This window comes from Oncorhynchus tshawytscha, linkage group LG09 (assembly GCF_018296145.1).
Source record: "Oncorhynchus tshawytscha isolate Ot180627B linkage group LG09, Otsh_v2.0, whole genome shotgun sequence".
Taxonomy (NCBI): domain Eukaryota; kingdom Metazoa; phylum Chordata; class Actinopteri; order Salmoniformes; family Salmonidae; genus Oncorhynchus; species Oncorhynchus tshawytscha.
Window position 1 is genome coordinate 31,698,790 of NC_056437.1, and position 11,778 is coordinate 31,710,567.

At 41.5% G+C, this 11,778-nt stretch overlaps 1 protein-coding gene across 1 annotated transcript; it reads right to left on the bottom strand.

Moving 5' to 3' along the window:
- Positions 1-278: 278 nt before the first annotated feature.
- Positions 279-10,732, bottom strand: LOC112257809 (collagenase 3). The gene is made up of 10 exons (XM_024431669.2): positions 10,570-10,732; positions 10,136-10,380; positions 9,603-9,751; positions 2,529-2,657; positions 2,055-2,216; positions 1,764-1,899; positions 1,467-1,600; positions 1,112-1,271; positions 876-979; positions 279-662 (listed from the first exon to the last, which is right to left on the bottom strand). The coding sequence occupies exons 1-10, from the start codon at positions 10,669-10,671 to the stop codon at positions 562-564; spliced, it is 1,422 nt and encodes a 473-aa protein (XP_024287437.1). The 5' UTR covers positions 10,672-10,732; the 3' UTR covers positions 279-561.
- Between the last annotated feature and the right edge of the window lie 1,046 nt (positions 10,733-11,778).

An 11,778-nucleotide genomic window follows, 5' to 3' on the forward strand; every position in this document is an offset into this window, starting at 1 on the left:
TAATTACTTCACCACCATGGCCTATTTATTGCCTTAACTCCCTTAACCTACCTCATTTGCACTCACTGTATATAGACTTTTTCTTTTCTTTTTTTCGACTGTATTATTGACTGTATGTTTTGTTTATTCCATGTGTAACTCTGTGTTGTTGTATGTGTCGAATAGCTATGCTTTATCTTGGCCAGGTCACAGTTGCAAATGATAACTTGTTCTCAACTAGCCTACCTGGTTAAATAAAGGTGAAATAAAAATTAATAGTAAAAGACAAAAACAAAGAATCACAAAAACTTGGAATTTATTTGAATATGCAACATATACAAATATGTTTGGCCTATATTCAATACATTCATGTTTTCAGATTATTTAGTCAAGAAAAATATAAAATAATTTAGATACATAAATATATATTTAAATAGATATATGGCAATAATATTTCAGAGAAAACAAATCTGTAAAATCTCCCAAAAATACAACAACTTCATGTTTGAAACAACTTTGTCATTTGGCTAAATTCATCATTGTTCACAGCTGCTTCTTAAGCGTTTCATCATGGTCGATGGTCTAACAAGGCAGGAAGTAGTTGTTTCCTAGCACGCGGAACTGTCTTCTGGTCCTCATGTTGTATTCAAACACGTAGGGGCCACTATAGAGGTAGGTGAAGCCTAAAAACCATATAGGGTAGAGAGGTTAGCGACATGCCACACTGACAAACTATCAATGCTCAAGAAAATCTAAAATATGACTTAAAAGGACTATTCAGGGGACTTTCTTATATTCAATGAATACTTTAGAAGGTAGGAAATAATATTTTGTATATTTACATCTCCTTGGCTTGTAATGCACAGTTGTGTGCTTAGATGCTGTATCGCACTCACCTCGGACTTGGAAGGCTGCAGTCACTTTGCTTGTCATGCCTGGGAACTGTTCATCCACACGCTTGGGGAAACCTCTGTCCATGCTTTTCATTTCCTCATCATAACTACGGTAACAGCAATATTAGTGAGATTGTGATACTCTTGACATATAAATACAGTATAATGGCAACATACAGTACATAGAAAAAGTGACCAAAAATTACATCGCTTGTATTGATATACTAGACTCCACTAACCTGTAGTAGTTGTCGCCAACAAAGAACAAGGTCTTGCGAGAATGTTCATCGTACAGGGCGGCGTCAACTTTCTTCACGGTCCTGGGCAGACCCAAGCTCTTCAGGTTTCTGGGATAGCCGGGGACGATGTCATAGCCATAGAGAGCCCAGACCTGATGATCTGCAGGGACAGAGACAGAGTATTACTGAGATATGACTCCAATTAAACAGCTTAATGCATTCACACAGTATTCATTACAGGTAAAGAGTGAGGCTAGCACTGATATGGCTGTAGCTTCCACAGTTGTTGTCTAGACACCATGTGGAGACTACAGCCATACAAGGGCTAATTTGAGGCAATTGGTGACTGCAATACCTTTAAAGAGGAACACTCTGTCAGATAGCTGGCTCTCATAAGCAGCATTGATGTTGTCGGGGAGTTCAGGCCAGAAAGTCTTGATGAGGTTCTGATGTGGTTTGCTGCTCTGAGGGTAAATACGCCAGAAGAACCTAAAGATGAAGGGAGGTCATCAGAACGTTAGAGCTCTGGATCACAGATTAAAAGGCAACCATTTTGTTTCTCTGGGAAACAGTGTCATTCATTGACTGTGTCTGAGCTGTAGGTTACCATAAGTCACTGAACATCTGATCTAGGCTACATGATGTGCTGTACCTGCCCTTGAAGAACATCTTCTCCCCACGTAGAGTGGTGACAGCATCCAGGACCAGGGTGGGGTCACAGGCATCAGGGGTGGAAACAGGTGTAGGGTCGGGCTTATCTGGGTTGGGGTTAACATCTGGGTTTGGGCCTGGAGGACACAGATACTCATTAGTTCCGGTTCCAATATTGGAAAGTCTCATAAAATTAGAGAGCCTTTTTGTTAGTCAGTCAAAAGAAGTGGAATACAGCAATATAAATGTAAATCATACAGGTCAGAAAGAGAAAAGATCATTTAATACTGACCGTATATGTACTGGATACCGGTGACATCATCACGAGGCAGAGAGAAGGTGCTGGGATCTGTGTAGCTGTACACTGGGAACATCAGCGCTCCAGGGTCGTTGGAGTGGCTGAGACCCAGGGAATGGCCAAACTCATGGGCAGCCACCAAGAACAGGTTGTACCCTATATGATGAAAATATATCATTATTCTACTCTGTTGTGGACATTTTCATGACATTTACATTTTAGCAGACACTTTTAACCAGAGCGACTTACAAAAGCTATTAGGATTAAGTGCCTTGTTCAAGGGCACATTGATATATTTTTCACCTAGTCGACTTGGTTATTCAAATCAGCAACCTTTCTGTTACTGACCCAATGCTCTTAACCGCTAGGCTACCTGACACTTCACCCAGGATTGTCCTACATTTGAAACAGGGTAATGTAGTAAATTAAGTTATGTTCCACATTTATTGTTGTGATAGAGGTTCTCACCTCTGGTTGAGCTGAAGGTGAAGTACTCGTCATCATCAAAATGAGCATCTCCTCCAATGTCAGCGCCGGGGGAGAAGGCATGGGCCAGGGTGCCTTCAGGGCCATCGAAGGGGTAGAAATCACCATGATCTACACAGACAGGAGAAATAATAGTATGAGCCATCAGAGATGAGGACAAATGCATACTGTATAAAAAAAATGAATTATTTATGTTAGTTTCTCAAACCGATGCACTTATAGGGGCCCAATGTAATAAGGCAAAGTGACTCTAATAACACTCTTTCAACTCGTCAAACTGTAGACAAATTACAGTGAGGGGGAAAAGCAGTGATATGATACTGATGTCATGTGTTTTTTTTCACGAGTGGTGGTGATGTTGGTTATGTAAGTGGGATGGGGCGTAGGGTGCACCTCTGTTTCAAAGCTTTTTGTCAGGGAATACTGTCATAATGTCTGAATATACTGTGCACTGTGCTCTGACAGGAGGAATGTAAAGAGTGGATCCTCCACAGGTACTGTATCTCCCGCTCTCCCTTTCTAACCCTGCTACTCAAACATCCTGAGAGCTTTAAGTGTCCGTCTTTCATGTTTCAGTTTTGAAGACCCACTTTTTTCAGCCTCCCTAACACCTCAGTTATCACCTGATTTACCTCACAAAAGGTGCATTTTAGTAGATGGTGCAGGGCTCCTAATTACATGGAACAAGTTGGGGGGGGGTTGGCCTTTCCACTATTGCTCCTCTGTTGTTGCCATAAGCAAGGGGGAGGCCAATGATATCAGAGTGCACCCACCAGACCAACTGAATTTAGCAAATGTGTAAAAAAAAACACTATTTTGTTTTTTCACCCTTATGTGTGTGTACTTTACTCAGTGGTGTAAAGTACTTAAGTAAAAATACTTTAAAGTACTACTTAAGTTGTTTTTTGGGGTACCTGTACTCTACTTATATTTTATATCTAAGAAAATGTACTTTTTACTCCATACATTTTCCCTGACACCCAAAAGTACTCATTACATTTTGAATGACTAACAGGACAGGACACTTATCAACAGAACATCCCTGGTCATCCCTATTGCCTCTGATCTGGTGGACTCACTAAACACTGCTTCTTTTCTACGAGTGTTGGAGTGTGCCCCTGGTTATCAGTGAATAAATGGTGCCATCTAGTTTGCTTAAAATAGAGAATTTGAAATTATTTAACCTCTTGAACCTCTAGGGGCAGTATGTCATTATTGGATAAAAAAACGTGCCCGTTTTAAGCGCAATATTTTGTCATGAAAAGATGCTCGACTATGCATATAATTGGCAGCTTTGGAAAGAAAACACTCTAAGGTTTCCAGAACTGCAAAGATACTATCTGTGGGTGCCACAGAACTCATGTTACAGGCGAAACCAAGATGAAACCTTATACAGGAAATCAGCAGAATTTCTGAGGCTCTGTTTTTCATTGTCTCCTTATATGGCTGTGAATGTGCCATGAACGAGCTTAAGCTTCGTGCCGTTTCTCCAAGGTGTCTGCAGCATTGTGACGTATTTGTAGGCATATCATTGGAAGATTGGCCATAAGAGACTACATTTACCACGGGTCCGCCTGGTGTCCTTTGTGTAAATCAGCGAGTAATCTTCAGTTCTGGCCATTTTCTCCTGGGATTCAGAGGAAAGCACACTTTGACGAACAATGTATCATTGAAGAGATATGTGAAAAACACCTTGAGTATTGGTTCTAAACAACGTTTGCCATGTTTCAGTCGATATTATGGAGTTAATTTGGAAAAAAGTTTGACGTTTAGATGACTGAATTTTCGTTTTTTTGGTAGCCAAACGTGACGCACCAAACGGAGCGATTTCTCCTAAACAAATATTATTTTGGGAAAAACTGAACATTTGCTATCTAACAGAGTCTCCTCATTGAAAACATCTGAAGTTCTTCAAAGGTAAATGATTTTATTTGAATGCTTTTCTGGTTTTTGTGGAAATGTTTCCTGCTGAATTGCTAACGCTAAATGCTACGCTAGCTATGAATAGCTATGAATACTGTTACACAAATGCTTGTTTTCCTATGGTTGAGAAGCATATTTTGAAAATCTGAGATGACAGTGTTGTTAACAAAAGGCTAAGCTTGAGAGCTAGCATATTTATTTCATTTCATTTGCGATTTTCATGAATAGTTAACGTTGCGTTATGGTAATGAGCTTGAGGCTGTATTCACGATCCCGGATCCGGGATGGCTAAGTGCAAGAGGTTTTAAACATTTACTTTCAATACTTAAGTATATTTGAGCAATTACATATACTTTTGATACTTAAGTATATTCAAAACCAAATACTTTTAGACTTTTAAAGTAGTATTTTACTGGATGGCTTTCACTTTTACTTGAGTAATTGTCTCTTAAGGTATCTTAACTTTTACTCAAGTATGACAATTGGGTACTTTTTCAACGACTGACTATACTAATTATACTTGGAATTATATTTTTCAACAAAGAAATTAAAATATGTATATATAAACTCAGCAAAAAATGAAACATCCCTTTTTCAGGGCCCTGTCTTTCAAAGATAATTTGTAAAAATCCAAATAACTTCACAGATCTTCATTGTAAAGGGGTTAAACACATGCTTGTTCAATGAACCATAAACAATTAATGAACATGCACCTGTGGAACTGTCATTAAGACACTAACAGCTTACAGACGGTAGGCAATTATGGTCACAGTTCTGAAAACTTAGGACACTAAAGAGGCCTTTCTACTGACTCTGAAAAACACCAAAAGAAAGATGCCTAGGGTCCCTGCACATCTGCGTGAAAATGCTTTAGGCATGCTACAAGGAGGCATGAAGACTGCAGATGTGGCCAGGGCAATACATTGCAATGTCCGTACTGTGAGACACCTAAGACAGCGCTACAGGGAGACAGGACGGACAGCTGATCGTCCTCACAGTGGCAGACCACGTGTAACACCTGCACAGGATCGGTACAGTGCCTTGCGAAAGTATTCGGCCCCCTTGAACTTTGTGACCTTTTGCCACATTTCAGGCTTCAAACAAAGATATAAAACTGTATTTTTTTGTGAAGAATCAACAACAAGTGGGACACAGTCATGAAGTGGAACGACATTTATTGGATATTTCAAACTTTTTTAACAAATCAAAAACTGAAGAATTGGGCGTGCAAAATTATTCAGCCCCCTTAAGTTAATACTTTGTAGCGCCACCTTTTGCTGCGATTACAGCTGTAAGTCGCTTGCGGTATGTCTCTATCAGTTTTGCACATCGAGAGACTGACATTTTTTCCCATTCCTCCTTGCAAAACAGCTCGAGCTCAGTGAGGTTGGATGGAGAGCATTTGTGAACAGCAGTTTTCAATTCTTTCCACAGATTCTCGATTGGATTCAGGTCTGGACTTTGACTTGGCCATTCTAACACCTGGATATGTTTATTTTTGAACCATTCCATTGTAGATTTTGCTTTATGTTTTGGATCATTGTCTTGTTGGAAGACAAATCTCCGTCCCAGTCTCAGGTCTTTTGCAGACTCCATCAGGTTTTCTTCCAGAATGGTCCTGTATTTGGCTCCATCCATCTTCCCATCAATTTTATCCATCTTCCCTGTCCCTGCTGAAGAAAAGCAGGCCCAAACCATGATGCTGCCACCACCATGTTTAACAGTGGGGATGGTGGTCAGGGTGATGAGCTGTGTTGCTTTTACGCCAAACATAACGTTTTGCATTGTTGCCAAAAAGTTCAATTTTGGTTTCATCTGACCAGAGCACCTTCTTCCACATGTTTGGTGTGTCTCCCAGGTGGCTTGTGGCAAACTTTAAACAACACTTTTTATGGATATCTTTAAGAAATGGCTTTCTTCTTGCCACTCTTCCATAAAGGCCAGATTTGTGCAATATACGACTGATTGTTGTCCTATGGACAGAGTCTCCCACCTCAGCTGTAGATCTCTGCAGTTCATCCAGAGTGATCATGGGCCTCTTGGCTGCATCTCTGATCAGTCTTCTCCTTGTATGAGCTGAAAGTTTAGAGGGACGGCCAGGTCTTGGTAGATTTGCAGTGGTCTGATACTCCTTCCATTTCAATATTATCGCTTGCACAGTGCTCCTTGGGATGTTTAAAGCTTGGGAAATCTTTTTGTATCCAAATCCGGCTTTAAACTTCTTCAACAGTATCTCGGACCTGCCTGGTGTGTTCCTTGTTCTTCATGATGCTCTCTGTGCTTTTAACGGACCTCTGAGACTATCACAGTGCAGGTGCATTTATACGGAGACTTGATTACACACAGGTGGATTGTATTTATCATCATTAGTCATTTAGGTCAACATTGGATCATTCAGAGATCCTCACTGAACTTCTGGAGAGAGTTTGCTGCACTGAAAGTAAAGGGGCTGAATAATTTTGCACGCCCAATTTTTCAGTTTTTGATTTGTTAAAAAAGTTTGAAATATCCAATAAATGTCATTCCACTTCATGATTGTGTCCCACTTGTTGTTGATTCTTCACAAGAAAATACAGTTTTATATCTTTATGTTTGAAGCCTGAAATGTGGCAAAAGGTCGCAAAGTTCAAGGGGGCCGAATACTTTCGCAAGGCACTGTACATCCGAACATCACACCTGTGGGACAGGTACAGGATGGCAACAACAACTGCCTGAGTTACAACAGGAACACACAGTCCCTCCATCAGTGCTCAGACTGTCCGCAATAGGCTGAGAGAGGCTGGACTGAGGGCTTGTAGGCCTGTTGTAAGGCAGGTCCTCACCAGACATCACTGGCAACAATGTTGCCTATGGGCACAAACCCACCGTCGCTGGACCAGACAGGACTGGCAAAAGTGCTCTTCACTGAAGAGTCGCGGTTTTGTTTCCCCAGGGGTGATGGTCGGATTCGCGCTTATCGTCGAAGGAATGAGCATTACACCGAGGCCTGTACTCTGGAGTGGGATCAATTTGGAGGTGGAGGGTCCGTCATGGTCTGGGGCAGTGTGTCATAGCATCATCGGCCTGAGCTTGTCATTGCAGGCAATCTCAACGCTGTGCGTTACAGGGAATACATCCTCCTCCCTCATGTGGTACCCTTCCTGCAGGCTCATCCTGAAATGACCCTCCAGCATGACAATGCCACCAGCCATACTGCTCGTTCTGTGTGTGATTTCCTGCAAGACAGGAATGTCAGTGTTCTGCCATGGCCAGCGAAGAGCCTGGATCTCAATCCCACTGAGCACATCTGGGACCTGTTGGATCGGAGGGTGAGTGCTAGGGCCATTCCCCCCAGAAATGTCCGGGAACTTGCAGGTGCCTTGGTGGAAGAGTGGGGTAACATTTCACAGCAAGAACTGGCTAATCTGGCACAGTCCATGAGGAGGAGATGCACTGCAGTAGTTAATGCAGCGGGTGGCCACACCAGATACTGACTGTTACTTTTGATTTTGACCCCCACTTTGTTCAGGGACACATGAATAGGAAATATAGTAAAGACTTTGACAAGGTTATAAATAATGATTTTTAATTTAAATAATTAGTGTGTCCTTCAAACTTTGCTTTCGTCAAAGAATCCACCGTTTTCAGCATTTACAGTCTTGCAGATCTTTGGCATTCTAGTTGTCAATTTGTTCTGAAGATATTTCACCCCATGCTTCCTGAAGCACCTCCCACATGTTGGATTGGCTTGATGGGCTCTGCTTATGTACCATACGGTCAAGCTGTTCCCACAACACCTCAATAGGGTTGAGATCCGGTGACTGTGCTGGCCACTCCATTATAGACAGAATACCAGCTGACTGCTTCTTCCCTAAATAGTTATTTCATATTTTGGAGCTGTGCTTTGGGTCATTGTCCTGTTGTAGGAGGATATTGGCTCCAATTAAGCACTGTCCACAGAGTATGGCATGGCATTGCAAAATGGAGTGATAACCCTCCTTCTTCAAGATCCCTTTTACCCTGTACAATCTCCCCCTTTAACACCACCAAAGCACCTCCATACCATCACATTGTCTCCATCATGCTTGACAGATAGCGTCAAGCACTCCTCCAGCATCTTTTCATGTTTTATGCCTCTCACTAATGTTCTTCTTTGTGATCCGAACACCTCAAACTTAGATTTGTCTGTCAATAACACTTTTTTTCCAATATTCCTCTGTCCAGTGTCTGTATTCTTTTGCCCATCATATTATTTTATTTTTATTGGCCATTCTGAGATGTCTTTTTCTTTGTAACTCTGCCTAGAAGGCCAGCATCCCGGAGTCGCCTCTTCACTGTTGTCGTTGAGACTGGTGTTTTGTGGGTACTATTTAATGAAACTGCCAGTTGAGGACTTGTGATGCGTCTGTTTCTCAAACTAGACACTAATGTACTTTCTTGGCAATTTCTCGCATGGAATAGCCTTCATTTCTCAGAACAAGAATAGACTGATGAGTTTCAGAAGAAAGTTCTTTGTTTCTGGCCATTTTGAGCCTGTAATCGAACCCAGAAATCCTGATGCTCCAGACACTCAAGTAGTCTAAAGAAGGCCATTTGTATTGCTTCTTTAATCACCACACCAGTTTTCAGCTGTGCTAACATAATTGCAAAAAGGTTTTCTAAAACTTGGATTAGCTAACACAACGTGCCATTGGAACACAGGAGTGATGGTTGCTGATAATGGGCCTCTGTACGCCTATGTAGATATTCCATATATAATCAGCCGTTTCCAGCTACAGTAGTCATTTACAACATTTACAATGTCTACACTGTATTTCTGATCAATTTGATGTTATTTTAATGGACAAAAAAATTTGCTTTTCTTTAAAAAACAAGTACATTTGTAAGTGACCACAAACCTTTGAAAGGTAGTGTGTATATATGGAGTGGATCTTTAAATGTATACATTCTTAGTGTACATGTACAGCATGACATGTTGGTGCATCAGACCTATGGTATTTTATCAATATTATTGTTATAATAGGTTATTAGTAGCTTTGACAAACATTCAGAATCCCATCCAAGTAATTCCACTTTTAGTTACACTTTCTAAATATTGAATGAATTCTGTTTCAGTTGGTCACAGTAACATTGTGTTAGGTAAAAGTTTCTTACTTCTGTTGCCGAAGGAGATCATGATGTCAGCGGTGCCGCGGTAGATACGGGTGAACCTTAGGGGGGAGACCTTGGCCCACACCTGTAGTGCTCTCTCTATGGAGTTGTCCACCTCAGCCACAGACATGTCAGGAGTGTAGTTCTCAATTCTGAAAAAGACAATACACCAACAGTCAACATTAGAAAAATATTTCTCAATGTTGAATTTTTGGGGGGGGTTTGTTAAGCAAACCCTGACTTTGGCCTATCACTCACAGTGTCTCTGTGTATAATTTGATGTTTGCAAATACAAAACCTTTATGATTGACACATTTACATATTTTTTTAAACATTTGAGTCATTTAGCAGATGCTCTTATCCAGAGCGACCTACCGTGGTGAGTGCAACAAACAGTTTGGTGTAGTTTAGTGTTTTTCTCAAAGTTTACTGACAACCTAATTGGTATTGCAACTAACTAAATGTTAACATTACAAACCCTATTTTTGCTTAGTATCAATTCACCATGGTCAACTTGTTTTTCTCACTCCTCTCACCTGTAGGTAAGCTGGTTTGTTGGCCACTTAAGGTTATTGAAGGTGGTGAATCGGCCGAGTTGGACGTCAGGTAACCCGCAGCGTGGCTTCTTCATCATCTTTACGGTCTCAGCGTCCAAGGTTCCTGTCACCTTGAGGCCAAAGAACCTCTGCATCTCGCTGACTTTCCTGCTCCGCTGGCTGGGCCCCCGTCTGAACATTGGACCCGTCTCCTCCGTCAGGTTAAAGAACTTCTTCAGGTACGTCTACAGAAAACACAGCAAGCATGATGTTATAATGATAGTACCATTTACTACAGTGTTATGAATATAATATAACACATTCAACCTGACTGAGCCATATGAAGTTACATGAACACATCTGTTCCATCATAATATTTTCAGTTGTAAAACCCATAAAGACCTTCCTTCCAAAATATTTGACCATAATCATACCTCTGCAAGGGCTTCATCTTCTTCAGTAGATGGCAATATTGGCAAAGAGTATACCACTATTGCCAGGTTGACTAGTAGTAAGCACAGATTGAAAGTCTTCATGATGCTTCTTCCTTGAGAGCTTCTTGTTTGTGTGGTGTGTGGCCAGGGGATGTCTTATATACGCTTAAAGCATGGGAAGTTGAGCAATGTCTCAGGTGAGTAATCACTGTCAAAACCCTCTCCATCAAACAAGAGGAAGGAAATCAAGGTGATGACATCACCAAATACATTTTCCACAACAAAGGAATTATGACAAAGACAAAAACCCTGCCTTCATCTACTATATTTACACATCGTCATATTTGTTATTTGTCATTGATTGTTATGGTAATCATTTTATATCCCAATAAAGTGTGTACTTTTTATCACTACATCTAACTGTTCATTATGTACTATTATTTGGAGGAAAAAAATACCCTCAAATTGATTCAGACACAAAAATCAAATCAATAGTCAAATCAGCTAAATTATCAGACCTCAGGATAAGACCAAGATGCAGACAAAGTTCAAAGTGACAAATGTTCATTTTCAAAACAGGGGGAAGATAAACAGGTCAAGGGCAGGTGGAGGTCAGTAATCCAGGGCAGTCCGTAAGGTACAGAACGGCAGGCAGGCTCAGAGTCAGGGCAGGCCGAATGGTCAAAAACCCGGGAGAACTAGAAAACAGGAACTAACAAGAGAGTACGGGAAAAAACGCTGGTAGGCTTGATGAGACACAATTAACTGGCAACAGATAGATAACACAGGTATAAATGCACCGGGGATAATGGGGAAGATGGGTGACACCTGGAGGGGGGTGGAGACAAGCACCAAGACAGGTGAAACAGATCAGGGTGTGACAGTAGCAACCTGGTGTCCTACCTGGGTGCATACCTGATTGACCGGGGTGCCAGCGGTGGAACTCAGCGATGATGCCTGGGTCCAGGATGTCCCTAGCAGGGATCCAGCACCTCTCCTTTGGGCCATAACCCTCCCAGTCAACCAGGTACTGTAATCCCCTGCCCCGCGGTCGAACCTTCAGGAGGCGCCTCACCGTGTACGCTAGTTGGCCGTTGATGAGACGGAGGAGAGGGGTGGAACTGGAAACAGGAGACAAAGTGCTGTGAGATATAGGTTTAATCCTAGACACGTGAAAAGTGGAATGTATACAGAGGGTGTGGGGCAGCA